General features: G+C 62.1%; 1 protein-coding gene across 3 annotated transcripts; it reads right to left on the reverse strand.

The window, feature by feature from the left end:
- Window positions 1–574: 574 nt before the first annotated feature.
- Window positions 575–10,379, reverse strand: EML2 (EMAP like 2). 3 transcript variants are annotated; one of them, XM_032228171.1, is made up of 19 exons: window positions 10,206–10,379; window positions 7,984–8,012; window positions 7,497–7,626; window positions 7,240–7,389; window positions 6,876–6,945; window positions 6,350–6,460; window positions 5,983–6,078; window positions 5,759–5,893; window positions 4,829–4,928; window positions 4,376–4,530; window positions 3,969–4,094; window positions 3,741–3,872; window positions 3,584–3,651; window positions 3,113–3,201; window positions 2,736–2,833; window positions 2,410–2,497; window positions 1,688–1,783; window positions 1,383–1,513; window positions 575–769 (listed from the first exon to the last, which is right to left on the reverse strand). In XM_032228171.1, the coding sequence occupies exons 3-19, from the start codon at window positions 7,607–7,609 to the stop codon at window positions 644–646; spliced, it is 1,884 nt and encodes a 627-aa protein (XP_032084062.1). In that variant the 5' UTR covers window positions 7,610–7,626; window positions 7,984–8,012; window positions 10,206–10,379; the 3' UTR covers window positions 575–643. The 3 variants fall into 3 exon arrangements, with proteins under 3 accessions (XP_032084062.1, XP_032084061.1, XP_032084063.1); XM_032228170.1 differs by lacking the exon at window positions 10,206–10,379 and adding an exon at window positions 9,103–9,498; XM_032228172.1 differs by lacking the exons at window positions 7,984–8,012; window positions 10,206–10,379 and adding an exon at window positions 9,103–9,288.
- Window positions 10,380–16,642: the final 6,263 nt, after the last annotated feature.

Raw genomic sequence — 16,642 nt, forward strand, 5'->3', positions numbered from 1 at the left:
CTCTTTGGCCCCCCTCCAAGGATTCTGACCCAGCAGCTGGGAGGCAGAAGAGGGAGATAAACTGCTCTCGGGCCCCCTCCAACTCCCCTCCAGGGAAGGGGAGGGGCAGGACAGAGGCTGCCCAAAAACTGCCCTCCCCCCTGAGACCTGCAGGACTGCCCCCCCCCCACTTCACAGATTTACAAGGAGGAACCCGGGAACCCAACTGGCTTACATTCATAGTGCAAACGTGCCCCAAAGCATCCGAGGAGTCGGAAGGAAAGCGGAGGGGTTCAGCTGTCCCTGCCAGGGTCTCTTGAACCCGGGGCCAAGAGATCACCAAGCTGTGCCCTGGCTGGAGGGGAGCGTTGCGCCCCTCCCCTCAACCCCCTCACATTCTCAGCCTGTGCAACCTTCTGCCTTTAAATATAGATATATAGACATCCATCTAGATATATATTATCACTATTCATATAGGGATTTCTGTAAATATAGCTGCCTGCAATCTCTCTAAGTGCCTCTTTCTGCCCCCAGCCCCCCCCTCCCCTCCCCCAAAGCGCTTAACAGGATGCAACCCCCACCCCGCCCCCCCTCCCGCCTTTGCACCTCCTGCCCTCCGAGGCCCCACCACCAAGGCAGCCCCGCTGGCCGCCTCCCCCCCCCACTACACAAGGCGCCACTGGAGGACACTGGTGTCCACCCCACCGGTGGAGAGCAGCAGGCTGTCGTCATGGAGGAAGGCGATGTTGGTGACGTGGCTGCTGTGGCCGCTGTAAGTGTGGCTGGGGGCCTGGGGAAAGAGAGGGGGGGGGTCAGGCATCTTTGCTTTGTGGAAAAGAGGCAGCCGGCTGGCCTTGTGCCCCCCCACTCCCTGGACGGAGGTCCCAACAGCGCAGCCTGGCCCCCAACTCTGCCCTTCACTCGGTGGGGGGAGTCTGGGTCTTCCTCCCCAGTTGGCTGAGAAGGGTTTCAAGTCCCAGAGCATCCCAGACGCTTCCGCCTGGCACATCGGATGACAACTATTGATTTATAAGTAACTCATCCGCTTTTCCCAACAACAGCCCTGCGAGGTGGGTTGGGCCTCAAGTGGGGCCTGAACTCCCAGCCTCCTGGCGTCTGGCTCAGAGCCACCCAGGTGGCTTTCATGGCTAAGACAGAACTAGAACTCGCCAGCACCTGAACCACCACAGGGAAATCACTGGCCGTCAGGGTGCTTCTGCTGTGCCAGTGGACCCTCCCCCCCCCCCTCAAAACCATATCCTGGTTTTATACTTTGGGGAGAGGCCACGTTTAGGCTTCTGGGGCCCCCTCTGCCCCCCACATGGAGCATCAGGCAGCCAGGGGACTCTCCTAAGAGGCACCGGCAGAGGTCCGGGGGGGGGGGCCTCGGCAGAGCTGCTTACCCGCGGCTGGCAACAGGGGTAGGAGAACAAGTGCACTTTGCCAAAGTCATCGGCCGATGCCAGGAGCTTCCCCTCGTGGGAGCGGCACACAGCGTTGATGTCGGTACCATCCGCCCCCTCTGGCCAGATCCCTAGAGGGGCGAGAGGCCGGATTTCTGATGTCCAAAGTCCTTAAAAGACCCCTCCCCACCCCAAGAGACGCTGGAGCCCAGAGGACCCCAGGGGTGTTATAGTACAGTTAGGTCTGTGCTGCCCCCTGCTGGCCCAGGCACGGAAACTCTCCTGGCACCCACACCTGCACTCACCAAACACCCCGAAGCCCAGCACGCAGGTGGCGGTCGCCCACTCCTGGTTGCGCACAGCCTCGGCGCTGGTGATTTGCCGGCAGGTGGAGGGGTCCCCTGGGATGGGAAGGAAGGCGGCAGCAATCAGGCAGGGGGGCTCAGAGAGGGTCTACGGTCTCTGTTGGCTGAGGAATTCTGGGGGTTGAAGCCGCCCAGGGCGGAGACCCCTGCCCTAAGGGACCACGGCACCTCCAAGAGGAAGAAGAGCCTGGGGGTTTCGGGCAGGGGCTTCTCTTGGGCTGACGGACAGCCACGGAGATCCCCAGGCGGCTGGTACCCAGAGTACCCCTTTCACCCACAGAGGCTGCTGCCAGTTGGCTCAGGCGGGCAGGAAGGGGCCAGTAAGGGAGGGGGCCCGTTCAAGCTCCGAGATGTCCGAGGCTGCCCCACGCGGCACGAGAGCCCTTCCGCTCTCCAAAGCCAACAAGCGCAGAAGGGACAATCAGGCTGGGTCTGTTCCTGGGGTGGGCATCCTTTGAGCGCCAGGCCAGCCTCTAGACGAGGAGAGTCTGTTCTTCGGACGTTGGGTCAGGAAAGGGACAAAGGTCCCCCTCCTCTTCCAACTGACGCAGGCTGAAGGGGGGGAAGGGACCCCCATCCCCAGCCAAGAACACAGCAGTGAAGACGGGGGGGACAGTTTTCAAACACGGGGGGATTGGAGGGTCAGCCCTCCGGATACTCACAATACAAAATCTCATAATCCCCCGAATTGGTGACCAGGCAGCTGCTGTCGAGGGCCCAGTCCAGGTGGGTGATGAAGCTGGAGTGTCCCTGAGGCGAGGAAGACGCCCAAAGTCAGGATAGCCTCACCTCAGCGCTTCTCTTCTTTCAGGAGAATCTGGAACTCGCAGCCGCTCCCTGAGCATCAGGGAGTCCGCAGGAGAAGCTGCCAGTCCTGCGCCGTCCAGCTGAGCCCCGGGCACCCCGTTCGAATGAGCGCTAGCCCATCCTGGTGCCTCCCCGAAGACCCCACTCGGAAAGGCCTCCCTCCCTGGCAGCCTCCACTCACCGAGCATTTGCCAACCCGGCCGTATTTCCTGCCACCCTCAGAAACCAGGTAGATGTAGACAAAGTTATCGTGGGACCCCAAAGCCAGGTACTTCCCGTCTGGGGAAAAAGGGGGGGGAGGTGTCAGTACAGGGGGGGGGGCAACAGGGCAGAGAAAGTGTGGGGCATTTCATTCATTTCCTATTTCTAAACCACCCATCTCTCTCAAACTCAGAGCCCAAGAAATCGCCTTCAAATTTGTGTCTTTTGTGTCCCTTTTACCGAAGGACATGGAGGGGCCCGGGCTGCCTCCCCTTTTGCAAAGCCCCACCCGAGGCCACACCTGGAGTGGGCAAGTTCTTGTTCCCCCCCTGTGAAACCCCCTCCCCCCTTTCTAACCTGGGGAGAAGCTGACCACGGAGATGGGCTCTCCTCCGTCCGTGTGAATGGCCACCAGATCCCGGGTGTCTGTGTCTAGCACCAGCCACCTGGTTGAAAGCAGAATGGAGGGGGGGGAGATGTTACGGCAGGCCAGAACCCCCCCCCCCCCCCAAGGTCTGCCAATGCACACTGTCTGCCCCTCTGCATCCTCCCCATTATTAAAGGCAGAGAAAGCACACGAGAGCCGGGAGATTAAAAAGGGAGCAGACTTTCTGAAAGGAGGACGGAGGAGGAAGTCTGCCCCATGCCAGGAGCTCAAAGTTTGGGGCCAACAGCTGCACGAAATTCCTGAGACCCCCCCCCCCATTCCTCTTTTGGGCAGCCATTCAAGCCGTCCCCTCTCCCAGGGAGCAATAGATTGCCACATCATTGCAGAAAGCCCCCCCACCCGAGATTGTCTTACACCCTCTTGCCCCCTGCGCCCATTACCTGCCCGTGACGGTGCCCACCACCAGTACCGAGCCCCTGGGGTGGAAGCCAGCCGAGCGAGCCGCATCCTGGAAGAGAGAAAAGCCGTCAGACTACCCGGAGCCTTGGGGGTGGTCTTCATTGCCCCAGAAGCCCCCTCAGAAGCCCCTGGGCTCACCTCGATCCCCTTGCTCCAGAGAGGCTGGTGGGAGGCCACGCTCCACAGGTGGACCTGCTTGTCCTGGCCGCAGGTCAGGAACTGCTCCAGGGTGGGGTGGGTGGCCAGGCCCCAAAGCTCTTCCGTGTGTCCCTGGTAGGAGAGGGGGGGGGGGTCAGCTGGACCCTGAGGGCCCGGCCTTTCCACGGGGGCAGCCCGGTGCCCAGGCCCTCCCAGCAGAGACCTTACCTGCACCAGCAGAGAGAAGCCGGTCGACAAGGACCCATGCAGCACGGAGTTGCGTGTGGTGCCCACAAAGAGTGAGTCGCCCTTCCCTTCGGCAATGGTGCGCACCGGCCCAAAGCCTTCCGGGACCTGCAGAGAATAGCAGAGTCGGAAGGGGCCCTGGAGGTCTTCTAGTCCAACCCCCTGATCAGTCAGGAGACCCTATTTCTAGGAACAACAGCCGGACAGAAAAAGCCCCTCGGGACACCCGGAGGGACCCGAAGCACCTTAGCAGCCCCCAGACCCTCATGAACCTATTTGGGCTCGGAAAGGCTGTGGAGAGCGAGCACTTCCCTCCCTCGTTCCGAGGCTGAAGCCGAGCGTCTCTTGCTGTTTTGAGCCTGCTGGCCCTTCCTCTCGGTCCTTCTCACCTCGTTCTCCTGCAGCTTCTGGTAGTCTCGTCCCCAAAGCACCACCCGGCGATCCCGGCCGCCCCCCGTCAGGATGGTCCCATTCCGCAGCACACAGAGGCCGAAGATGCCCCCCTCGTGGGCGCCTGGCACCGCATGGCAGATCCGGTTGCCCCCTGCCAATGAAGGGCAACAGTGACACACGGCAGGCATTTAGGCAGGGCCCACTCGCCCACTGGAGCCCCAGCTGTGGGGCCCTCCTTCTGGCAGGAGTTTAGTCTCCATCATCCTGGCTTGCGGAGACCATGAACCCAGCAGCCTAGACTGGTTTGCATGACTTAATGGTTAATCTGCACATCGTGGCTTGCATGAGCCAAGCCAACAGGGATTTCATCAGCAAACCCTGCATAAACAAACCCTGGTTTATGCAAAGTCTGTACTTGGGGAGGAAGCCTGGCCCTCCGAGCAACAGACCTTTGCCCCAGATGTAGAGGTTGCCCCCCGAGTCACCGGTCACCGTGTCCCCGTTCTCTGTGAAGGCCACGCACAGGACATACTTGGGCTTCTCGTGTTTCTGCAGAGAAAGTGGGGGGGGGGGAAGGAATGAGCCCCCAAAGGAAAACCTCAGAGCCCCCCAGCCAAATATCCCCCTCAGGCCTTCGTGCGGGGATAACAAGCCATCGCAATCACTCACTGCTGAATTGCAGCCAGTCCTCGACTTATGACTACCATTGGGCCCAAGCTTCCTGTTGCTAAGCCAGACAGTTGTTCAATGAGTTTTGTCTCATTTTATGACCTTTCTTGCCATCACCGTTAAGTGAATCACTGTGGTTGTTAGATTAGTAGCACAGTTGTTAAGGGAACCTGGCTTCCCCGTGGATTTTGCTTGTCCGGAGGTCGTAAAAGGGGATCACCTGACTCTGGGACACTGTGACCGTCATAAATGTGAGTCAGTTGCCAAACATCTAGGTTTTGATCGCCTGATTGCGCATTGACGCTGCAACGGCCGTTAAGTATGAAAACAGCCGTAAGACACTTTTTTCAGTGCTGCTGAAAGTTTGGAAGGTCACTGAATGAAGTGTTGTAAGGACTTACATGTCATAGGTCTGAAGCAAAATGTGTAAAGCCTAAATCTCAGCTGCTTCTCCTACTTCTGATAGGAGGGAAACGGGAGGCAAGAGGGAAGCCCCCCCAGGGGTCGGAGGGGGGGGGGCAGATCAGGGCCTACATTTCCCAGAGTTCTAACTTCCAGCCTGCCGTTACTCCAGCTAAGAGAGGCTGCTTATTTCTGGGAAGCTCTGTGGCCGGAGGCCCTTGGACGCCAGTGGACACGGCACGGAGGGCAGGGGAGCCACCGCCTGCCGCCCCCCCCCCCCCCCGCCCCCCTTCTGCCCTTGCTCTCACCTCAAAGATGCCCTGCCGTTTGCTCAGGCTGCCTCCTTCCAGGCTCCAGAAGTGGATGTGGGACTTGCCGCAGGTGATGAGGAGGGTGGGCTCCGTAGGGTGGAAGGTGGCGGCCAGGACGGACTCGTTGGAACACTTGGGAGGGGAGGGAGGAAGGAAGGCGGGGGCGTCAGGCGTGAAACACGCGTGCCGGATTGCGGTGCAAGGGAGGGGGAGGAGCAAACCTTCACGTCCGCCAGCTTCTGCTCCTTCTGCCAGTCCCAGACGGAGAGAACGTGGTCGTTGGAGTCGTCCACGGCACACAGGAGGCCACCCCCGTTCTGGGCAGGGGAGAGAGAGGGCAGGTGGGCAGGGAGGCAGCTCTGCCCTTTCGCTCAGGGTCCCCACACTTGCCAACTAGGATCACTTGTAGACTTCCAATCCCAGAATCCCCCAGCCAGACGTGCCCTGGCTTGGCTGGCTGGGGGATTCTGGGAGTGGAAGTCCTCCCATCTTAAAGCTGCTCCCAACCAAGGACGGGCCGCGTTTTAATCTGGCCACATCGGGGGAGGGGGGGTCCCGGGAGGTCCCTTTGGAGGGGCTCTCACGCACAGACTTGGAGAATCCCACACAGGTGACCGCTCGGTCGAAGGGTCCAGGCCCCAGGACGTGGAGGGTGTTGAGGCTCACGGAGTCCCAGATGCGCACTTGGGGCGGCATCACCTGTGGGAGACGGGAGGGAGGGGGGGGCACCTTGAGGCCAAAGGCATTTCCTCCGAGAAGGCAAAGGCGGCTTGTGCATCTCGTTGCCAATGGATGCAGCCTTTGTCCCGGGGGGGGAAAGAGGGGACGTTCCCATAGAGCCCCACTGACTTTCCACAACAAGCAAACACAGGCCCTACGGGGCTCCGGGCTCTGCAAACGGCAGAAGAGGCTGGGGGGGGGGGGGCAGGGGGGGACTGCCAGCCCATGCCCACTTTTAAATGCTCCCATTTGGGGCCCTTCCCACCCAAAGCACCACCTGGTGCAACTCAGGTGGCAGCCGTTCAGCTCTGAAGGAGGGGGGGGGGCAGTTTTCTCCCTCGCTCTCTAGGGACCGCCCCCTCCCCTGAGCCTTTCTTTAGGCCGCCTCCCTCACCTTGCCGTCCTTTGAGGTCCCGGCCACCTGTCCGGTTGCTACGGTCACCATATCTGGATGCACAGTCAAACTGCGGGAGAGAGCGAAGGGCCCAGGTTACACCCCAAAGGGCAGCCCCTCCCCCAGTTTCCTAGGACAGCGGGGGGGGGGGGACGATGCTCCCATTGCAGAGAAATTGTGCCCCCCCACCTCCTCCACCTTTCCTTAGCCAACCACCTCTTCCCCAGTTCTGGTGCGGTGCCCGCGTCCTCCCCTAAACTGGCACTGCTTCTCCCCCCTCCCCGCCCCCGTGTGTCCTCCTCTGCCCAGCAAATGGGGTGAGGAGGAGGGGCAGGGCAGCCAGGGTCCCCAGGGCCTCTCCTACCACTTGATATCGTCGGTGTGGCCCAGGTAGTGGCGCTGCCGCTGCTCCTCCACATTGTAAAGGACGGCCACGGCGGCCACGAAGTAGACGATCTCTCCCGTGGGCAGCAGGAAAAGGTTGGCCCGGCAGTCGCGGCCCCGGTACCCGTATCTGCGGCTGGCGGTCAAGGGGAAGCACCAGGGGACTCTGCCCGGAGGAGCCAGCCTTTGGGGCCCAGCCCCCCTCCGCCCCGGGGGACCCAGCCGTCAGCAGGATACACCCAGTCCAGCTTCAGCTTCTTGTGCGGCAGCTCCAGCTTGGCGTCCAGGCTGTAAGTGGCCACCACCGCATCGGGGACAAACATGGGGATGGGGCGTCCCCGGAGGAACATTTTCACGTAACCATCCTCTGCGGGGCAGAAGGGGGGGGGGGCAGGCAAGGCCAGGTAAGACAGCTGCCCCCCCCCCTCCCCTCGCAAAAGCCAAGCAAACTCCCAGCTCTCAGGATGCCCCCCCCACCCTCCCCCAAGGGTGGCCTGCAGGGCAAGCAGGTGCCCCGTCCGCACGTGGAGTCCCAAGGGACGCCCTGCACAAGGGGAGGGGCAATGCCGGCTTTAGGGTGGGTCTGCACCCCCCTCTTTGGAAACGGTCTGACCACAGCGACAATGCAGACGTGTCCTCCTCCTGGGGGGTTTCCTCCTCCGGGCGGCCCACTTAAATAAGCCAGAGCCCCCGCCCCAAATCTACCATGGCCACATCCACTCACCAGCATTGAAGATGGCTTCCTTGGGTTTGCTAGGGGGAGGGAGAGAAAGTAGTTGGGGAAAAATAAGAAAGGGGGGGCCGGGGGAGGCGAAATAACCCCCACACACCTGATTAGCTGACCCTGGATGACCCTTCAGCCACCCACAAGCCTCCCCCAAAGGGAGACAGACCCCTTCCACTCCCCCCCCCCCAAAGACACACAGATACTCGCCTGAAAGAAGATCGCTTCGGGGTCTTCCTTTCCCCGCCAATCCTTCACTCCCGCCTTCCCGCCCCTCTTAGCCCCAAGTGCTGGACCCCTCCCCATCTGAAGGCCTCCCGGCGCCTTCCCTGCGCTGCCCCCAGCGACCCACCCGAAGACCCCCACCCCATGGCAGGGGAAGCCAGCTTGAGTCCGAGGAGGGGCGCAGTGGCGACAGGACCCCCCTCCCGCCCCCCGGGAAGAGGCCGCTGGGGCAGGAAAAGGAGCAGCGCTTCCCTGCAGCTCCAGCTCGGAGCCTTCGGGCTGCCACGGACCGCCGCGAAGGGCCGGGGGAGAAAGGACGCTCTCGTGGCGGCTCAGAGGGGGGGGGAGGCGGCTGAGCGCCCCGATAAAAGCCCGGAAGCATCGCCCAGAGCCCCCAGGGAAGAAGCCTCGCAGCCCCCTTCTCCCCCTTCCCGCCCCGCGCTCAGCCAACGAACATCTGGCAGGCCGAAGCGGTCCGGCCGCCAAGCCCGAAAGTCCCGGGGAGGCCGGGCAAAGTCCCCCCCGCCGCCTTTTGCAGAAAGTGTAGCGGGCCTCTCGCCCCCCCCTCCTCCTAGGCACCCGGGGGGCGTCTCTGTTCCTCGGGGAGGGGCGCCCGGCTCTTGCACCGATCTCCCCGGCTCCGCACCTGCACGGCCGCCCCAAGGACGCCGCGCCCCCCGCCCGGCGGTCCTTTGCAGGGATCCTGCCCGACCTCGGCGGGGCTCAGCTCTCTCCCCCCGCCGGCTCTCCCGGGCCCTCCGGCCGGCAACCCGGAAGGCGAGCGCCCCGCCGCGTCCGGCTCTCCTGGGCCGGGAGGGCAGCGCCGAGCCGTGCTGCGGGGAGGCTCTCGGGCCGCGCGGGGGGAGCGTGGCCGGCGGCTGCCCTCTGCCCTACCTGGGGCTCTCGGTCCGGGCCGCCTTCCGCATGCTGGGCGCTCCGCTCTGACTGCGGCGGGCCGGCGGCGCTCCTTCAAGGCCAGGCGCGCGCGGGGCGGCTCCGCCCGGGGGAGGAACGCGGGCTTCCGGGAAAGGACGATCCCGACGGGGCCCAGGAGCCGCCCTCCCGGGAGCTCCTCCGCCCGGCAGGCTCGTCGGGGCGCCCGAGCTGCTCAGGCCGCGGCTCCGAGGCCGACGGTGAGCTCCGCGTTGCCCGAAGAGACCCCAGGGAGCCTGGCCGGTGCCCAAGCCGGAGGTCTGCCTCGGGGCTGGACCTGAAGGGCTTTGCCAGACCCGGACGGGCGCTGCGTCCGTCCCGGCCCTAGAAAGAGCCGCCTGTAAGTGGAGGCAGGAGGGCGGGAGGGAGAGGGGGAAGCGGGGGCTGTCTTTGCCTCTAGGAATGGCCGGGGGGCTTCGAAGTCACCCGCAGGATCTCCCCAGGCTGCCCTGCTCCATTCCTGGATGGGTTTCCCTGGAGAAACGGGGTCCCTAACACAGGCGAGATTCACAGCATTGTGTGTGTGTGTGTGTGTGAATTGAGCTGCTGCTGGAGTGGGGGGGGGGGGCTGCCTCTTGCATGGAGACGGTGGACAGGAGAGAGGAACCAGCTTCTCTCTTTCTGCTGGTTTAATTTTCTGCATGCTTTCCTGGGCTGCATTGTGGATCCGGGCACATTAAATGGACCCATAAAAGAGAATATTTCTAATCCAGGTTGAAATGACGGCCCCCGGTTGCCCCCCTGAGCTCCGTTGTTTTCATGCAGACGTTTCATGACCCAACCAAATATCCTCATCAGTACTAGAAGGGGTTGGGGTTTAATTTAGCACTGATGATGTCCCCTAGTTGGGCCATGGAACGCCTGCAAGAAAACAGCCGAGCTCAGGGAGCCCCAAGGAGCCCTCAGATCAAAGGGGCCTGGCAGAGTCCAAACTGGCTTCGGAGCTCAGAAGACTCTTCCCTGCATTGCACGCTGGTCCCACCTTGGAGTGGCAGCGGGGAGGGGGCGATGGTGGCGGGCACGCGGTGTGGGTGGTGGGCTTGGCGTGGCCGGTTCAGACATACCCTTCGCGTCTGCCGCTGCAGGAGCTGGAGGAGGAAGTGGTGCGGCTCCTCTGGTCCTTGAAACTCTCGCGCTTGAGCGAGGCGGGGCGCTCCGGGGAGGGGCAGCTACTATGCCCGCTGTAGGAGAGAGAGCCTGAGCGAGAGAGCCAGACAAGGCGCGGGCGGGGAGGGCAGCAGCGGGGCGAGGGAGCCAGCTGGGGAACGGGCGATGGAGGAGGAGAAAGCCAGGCGGAAGCAGATGCAGCAGGCCAGATAATAAGGCGGAAGCGCCACACGCGAGAGATAAAACCTCCTTCGGAAGAGGGGCCGGAGCCGCAGGAGAAGCCGTGGGGGGGTCCCAGCAGCAGCCGAAGCAGCCGAAGGCAGAAGCAGCCGGGCGGGAGAGAGGGGTGGGGCCCTTCGCTTGGGGGCCCTCGGAGGGCTGGGAGAGGAAGGCTTCGCAGAGGTAGTTTGGGCTGCAAGGGTTCAAGCCACCGAGGGCCGCCCCCTTTCCTCCCCCAGGCCAGGGGGGCCCTTTGCCCCAAGCCTACTGCAGAAGAGGACTGCAGCCCCCCCCCCCGTTTCTCCTGGGGGGCTGGAAGCGGGGGGGGGGCAAGGACAATGCTGGGGGGGGGAGGGCTGATCAGTCTGGTTGACTCAGGCTGCTCAAGCAAAGCCGAAGGCCTCCCTGCCCCCCAACTTAAAGGGCGCCTTCGGGGTTCACCCGCTGCCCTTTGGGGACACAGCCTCACGTAGGCCCTGGGCGCTAATGGAGACGAGGGGAGGTTCCTCAGCACCCGGGCCCCTCTGTGGCCCCCTGGAGAAGTTAGCATCACAGCAGAAGCAGGTGGGGGGGGGGGCGGCACAGGAAGCAGAGAGCGGCGGCAGGGGGTGAAATGGGGGTCAGGAGCCATGTCATGATCCCACGGAGAGTCAAGAGGCAGCCCCTGAGCCACTGACCACCCTGGAGGGGTGATCTGCTGTTCCCCTCCCACCACCACGTGTGCTATGAAGAGGCAAAGGTATGATTTTCTACCCCCCCCCAATCATGAAAAAAATGGTTCATCCCAAGATCTAACCAGAGCCACCGGAGATGGCCAATATAAAACGTCATTCTTTAAATCCCTTGCTCTATTGCTTCTCTTGGTGCAGTTTCCTTTAAGACGGGTGGACTTCCAACTCCCAGAATTCAAAGCTGGCTGGGGAATTCTGGGAGTTGAAGTCCACCCGTCTTAAAGGGTTGGAAAGTCTGCTTTGTCCTTCCAGGAAGCAGAGCATCTCCCTCTGGGACTCAACAGGCCCCCTTCGTAGCCCCCAGGAGCCATTTCAATGAAGAAAGAACATTTGAAACAAGGCCCCTTCCAAAGAATTCTCTCTCGGGACAAGGCTTTGGGGGCCCTTGGGGAGTGTCTGGCTGAGCCCCCCCTTCCCACCATTAGGACGAAGGGCAAGGCTCTTTCACTGGCTAAATGCAAGCGGTTTCATTCAGAGGGACCTTGAGAACTAGCAACTTGAGGGTTTCCCCTGCGGTTTCTACGCTTCCCTCAGAGTGAGCCGAAGTGCAGGGCACGGGAGACACATCACTCCCTCCATGGAGTCCCAGGTTTTCAAGCAACGCCTACCTTTTCTCACCCACCGAGGGAGAAAATGCCAGAATTAAGGGACGGCTCCTGAGCAGGAAGGGTTGTTTGTGCTCTGCGCATCCCCAGAGCCAGAGTGGGAGAGCATCAGGCTGTCTCTAAGGTACAGCCAGGTTGGGCGAGACACCTGCGTGACTCGTGCAAAAGTTTCTGGCTTTTTCTGACTTCCCGGGGGGACCGTCGTCCTAGGAGGCTCCCCATAAATCTCTTCAAATCGGGAGAAGGGTTTTCCTTAGCCTTGGCTCACCTGCCTGGCAAACCTAAACTCCATTTGTGAACCACAATGCCACTTTCTCAAACTCTTTTCTTAAAAAAAAAGAATAGGGGTAAACCACAATGGTTCATTGAGTGACCTTTGAAGTGGCACTGGAAAAAAACCATTCGTGGCCATTCCCCACACTTTATGACCGCTGTAACATTCCTGTGGTCACGAGAACGAAATTCAGACGTTGGCAACTGACTCATAGTTATGACAGTCACAGTGTCCTGGATCATATGATCCCCTTTTGTGACCTTCTAACAAGCAAAGTCACTGGAGGAAGCCTGATTCACTTAACAACCAGGTGGACTAACTTAAAAACTGCGGCGATTCACTTAACAGCCGTGGTAAGAAAGGTTGTAGAAGGGGGCAAAACTCACTTAACCACTGTCTTGCTTAGCAACAGAAATACTGGGCTCAATTGTGGTCATAAATCGAGGTCTACCTGCACTGTCTGATGGGGACTCTTGAGGAATTAGAACAGTGTTTCTCAACCTTGGCCACTTGAAGATGTCCGGACTTCAACTCCCAGAATTCCCCAGCCAGCATTCGCTGGCTGGGGAATTCTGGGAGTTGAAGTCCGGACATCTTCAAGTGGCCAAGGTTGAGAAACACTGAATTAGAACATTTGTGCATATTGAGGGCAGCAATATTGCATTTGGCAACCTGCAACTCAACAACGTCGCCTTATTTTTCATCAGCAAGGAATGCAGGAAGTCCTGAGTTTGCATGGATTGTATTTCTGTGCATGTCGATTCTTGGGGGGGGGGATTTAGACCCTTCCAAATGCTTCCCCCCCCCAAAAAAAACATTGAAAGACTTTTATCAGTTCCTGCTTAGGCAGACAGCCTTAAGAGGAGCCAAGACTGCTGACATAGACCTTAAGTTTCTGCCTGATACTAGAAATCCCTTTCTGATTCAGGTGCAAAAGAGCAGGATGGATGTAGAATACAGCAGCAACCCTCATCCTGATGCGATTCCCGCTCCCTCCCTGCTTCCAAAAGGGGCAGCGCCCCCTGGTGGACCAGTGCATAATCACCTTTTTCCAGGAAGGAGTTCCCTCTTGGGGGACGAGGGGGAGGTGGCGTAGCCTCTCCTGTGTGGGACAGCCCCATTGCTCAGGGTGGGCCTGGAGGGCAGCCCCCGCAGCAGCTGGTACACTGCAGGAGAGACAGGACAGGACTGAGGGTCCGTGGGGGAGGACTGAGGCTCCGCAGCTCCTGCCTCCCTGGTCTCCTGCCCCCCATTGAGTCCCCCCAACCCTGGTTGCCCTGCACCCCTTTGGGGGCCGGACCTCTGGGCACTCCGGGACTTGCAGGGGCCCATCCCGCAGCCCCTCCCCACTCCGGATACCTTTCTCGGGTCTGCGCTTGGAGAGGCTGAGCCCGTTCTCCTCACAGGTGCTCAGGCGCCGCAGGACGTCGGCCAGGGCCGCCTTCAGCACCTGGATCTCGTCCTCCTGCAGCTGCAGGCGCTGCTCCAGGTAGGAGATGCGGTCGTCCACCTCCATGCCGCTGAGGCTGGACAGGTGGTCATCTGGGGAGGCAAAAGCCGGAAGGAGCAGGAGCCTCCGGGAGAGGCCCTCCCCCGTCCTCCACTTCCCCCTCCCCTTGAGAGCTACAGGCCCCCCTTGGGGTTGCGGTGGGGGGCAATGGGTCCTCCTCCCCAGCTCTCCTCCCAAGGGCTGGCAGGAGCCTTTCTCCTGAAAGAAGATTGACACATTTTTTGTGTCCAGCCATGTGGAAGGCCTGCCCCAGTCAGGTCCTTCACAGATCGATGGCCCTCGTGACAACAGGGGCCATGGGGTGGGAAGGGGGCTTCCCTGCCCACGTGCCTTTCGTGTCGGAAGCAGCCCCAGAGTGGCGCTTGGCCCACCTGCGCTTCCACAGCAGGGAGGAGGCCCACCTGGAGCTGCCCATGACTGGCTTCTCCACACCTGTAGATGTGCCAACTCTACCCCTGAACGGGAGCACAAATCAACGGCAGGAGGCAGCATCCTTCAGCCACAGCTCCCCTCTTCCTCCCTCTCTTCCGCAGTGGTGGGCCCCGTGCCCGTCCCGCCTGCCTGTTGCTGCCGCTCGCCTGGCACTGCCGGCCCCTCCCCCCGCCTGCTCTAGCATCCCTTCCCTGCTGCCGCCGCCTCCACATCCAATCAGAGGCTGGTCCTGCAGCCAGGCAGAGTACCAGCCCTGGGATGGACGGCGGAAGAGGCAGCTGTTGGCAAGAGATGCTGGGGGGGGGGCTCCAAGTGACGCCAGAAGGGCAGCTCTCCTGGGCTAGGATTATCCCCTGGTCTGGGCCTGCCCCCTTTGCCGGCTGGCCTACCTCCCAGGGCTGTGAGGAGGGGGCTGGAATTGTCCCCAAGTGCCCCTCCATAATCCCTGGGGACTGACGCCATCCTAAGCCTGCTTGGCACGTGCGGGAAGAGCAAACGCCCTCTGAGCATGCAGAGAAGGCAGGTGGGCACGGGGAGGGCGGGGGGGGGTGTCAGCTGGCGCTTCCTGCCCCCCCCTCCCGGCCCGCGGATCTTCCCTGGGGCAAGTGGGAATTCTGCACGGCCGTTGGGGCCGCTATGATGGGTCGACCTCCGCCCCGCCTTGCCCCTCTGGGCCTTTCCGAGAACCTGCGAGCGAGGGGATCGGAAGGAGGGGCGGCAGGGCGAGGCTCGGGCTGCTCCTTCGGGCGCCGAGCTCGGCTAGCGGGCAGGAGCGCCCCCCCCCCACCTGCCTGCGGCGGGACGGCCGACCGCGATTATCCGGGCGCTGAGCAGCCCAATTCGCCCCGGCTGCCCCCAGCCCCCTTTCCCGACCGGGCTCCGGGCGCCTGGTGGTGGGGGCTCTCCTGCCCGGGCGGGGCCTCTCCCTCCCCAGGGAAGCCGGGCGGCTGACTGCGGAATCGGGGCTGCGGCGGCGCTTCCACTCACCGTTGCAGAACTGCAGCAGCGAGGAGGTGTCGTAGAGGAGCCCGCAGGCGGGGATCCCCTCGCCCATGCCGGCCCCCCGCGCCCCGTCCACCCCGGGCTGCTCTCCCGGCGCCCGTCCGTCCTCCGCGGTCCCCTGCCCGCCCGCCCGCCTCCCGTTGCTATGGCAACCCACCTCTCTCCTGCATCCTGCTGGCCGGGGATGCCGGAGCTCCGGCCAAGACCCCCCGGCTGCGCTCCCCTCCGGGCGCGTCCCCGTCCAACCAGCCGAGCGCCCACCCGCCGACCCACAGGCGCAGGGCAGCCCTACCTTCGGCTCCTTCCGAGCCCCACCCACCAGCCGCGGAGCTCCTCCTGCTTCCCTTCCCCATCTTCAGCCCGCGAGCCTCTCGCCGCTTCCCTGCGCTCCGGCGCCCCTCCCGCCCCCGCCGAAATCTGCAGAGTCCTCGCCCCGCCAAGCCCCACCTCGGCCGCGCGAGACTGACTGGCAACTTCGGCCCTTCCAGGCTCCGGCTGGGCTCCCTCGCTCTGCGCCCCAGGCTTCCTCCTCCTCCCCTCCATCCCAGCTCCTTCCCCCTCTCTTCCCCTCCTCCTTTCCCCAAAGTTTCACTCCAGCCTTTGCTGGCTCCTGTTCTCGACCCAAACCATTTGTCTCCTTCCCTTCTTCCTTCCTTCCTTCCTTCCTTCCTTCCTTCCTTCCTTCCTTCCCTCCATTCTCAGTCTCTTCCAATTCTCTCCCTGCTCCCCAATCTGATTCCTCCCCCCTCTGAAGCCAATCCAGGGGTGCTGAAGCCTTTCCGAGCATGTGCAGAGTGCCCACCGTTGAGAACCGTTTTGCCTTACTCCAGGCAGGGGTCTGCTCGTTCCTCTGGTTTGGCCCCTGGATGCACTTCTAATATCGGCCTGCTGCACGATGCATCGAACCCTGAACCCCAAAGGGTGCCTCCAGGTTCCTGGCTGGCATCTTGGGAGCAGCGGCCGAGGGGAAGGGCAGTGAGGGCAGCCCTCATCACCAGATGCTCCTACCGAGGTCAGGGCATTTATTGGAGTGACATAAGAGGAATTGCAGGCAGGACAAACTGATCAATCGGGCAGCCCTTTTCCAAGGGGGGAGTGATGCCCTCCTGTTTTTATTTCTCTGCCCTCTGGCAACAGTTAGGCGCGGTTGGCATGACAGCGCGGAAGAGCTTCCCTTGCTCTCCGGCTGCCCCCGAAAGAGATGTGGAGGCGATCAATATTTGATGGCCATCGAAGATTGAGGAGTCCCACTCCCATTCCAGGCCGCTGCTCTTCACTTCAGCAATGGCGGCTCAGCAGACCCCTCCCCCTCCCCTGCTGCAGCAACCCAGATTCTCCCTGCTTGCAAAGCAGGCGGCTTAAACTCCAGCCGAGCCGGGATTCTCTGTTCTCTCGTCTGCTGGCTCTCCAGGGTCCCGGTGGTGCTTTGATCCTCAAGGTTGACTGCCAGAGGCTGCCTTTGTGATCCTGCCTGCCCGTGGAATGGAGAGCAGTTCTAGGTTCCTAGCAGGTCCCTCCCACCCCCCACTCCCCCCCCCTCCGGGCAGAGACAGCTTCTGCCAAGGCTGTCCTTCCCTTCCCTGGGGAGGATGCCCGGGTGCCCTGGACCTGTGCAGGAAGC

The sequence above is a fragment of the Thamnophis elegans genome, chromosome 12 (genome assembly GCF_009769535.1).
Source record: "Thamnophis elegans isolate rThaEle1 chromosome 12, rThaEle1.pri, whole genome shotgun sequence".
Classification (NCBI taxonomy): Eukaryota; Metazoa; Chordata; class Lepidosauria; order Squamata; family Colubridae; genus Thamnophis; species Thamnophis elegans.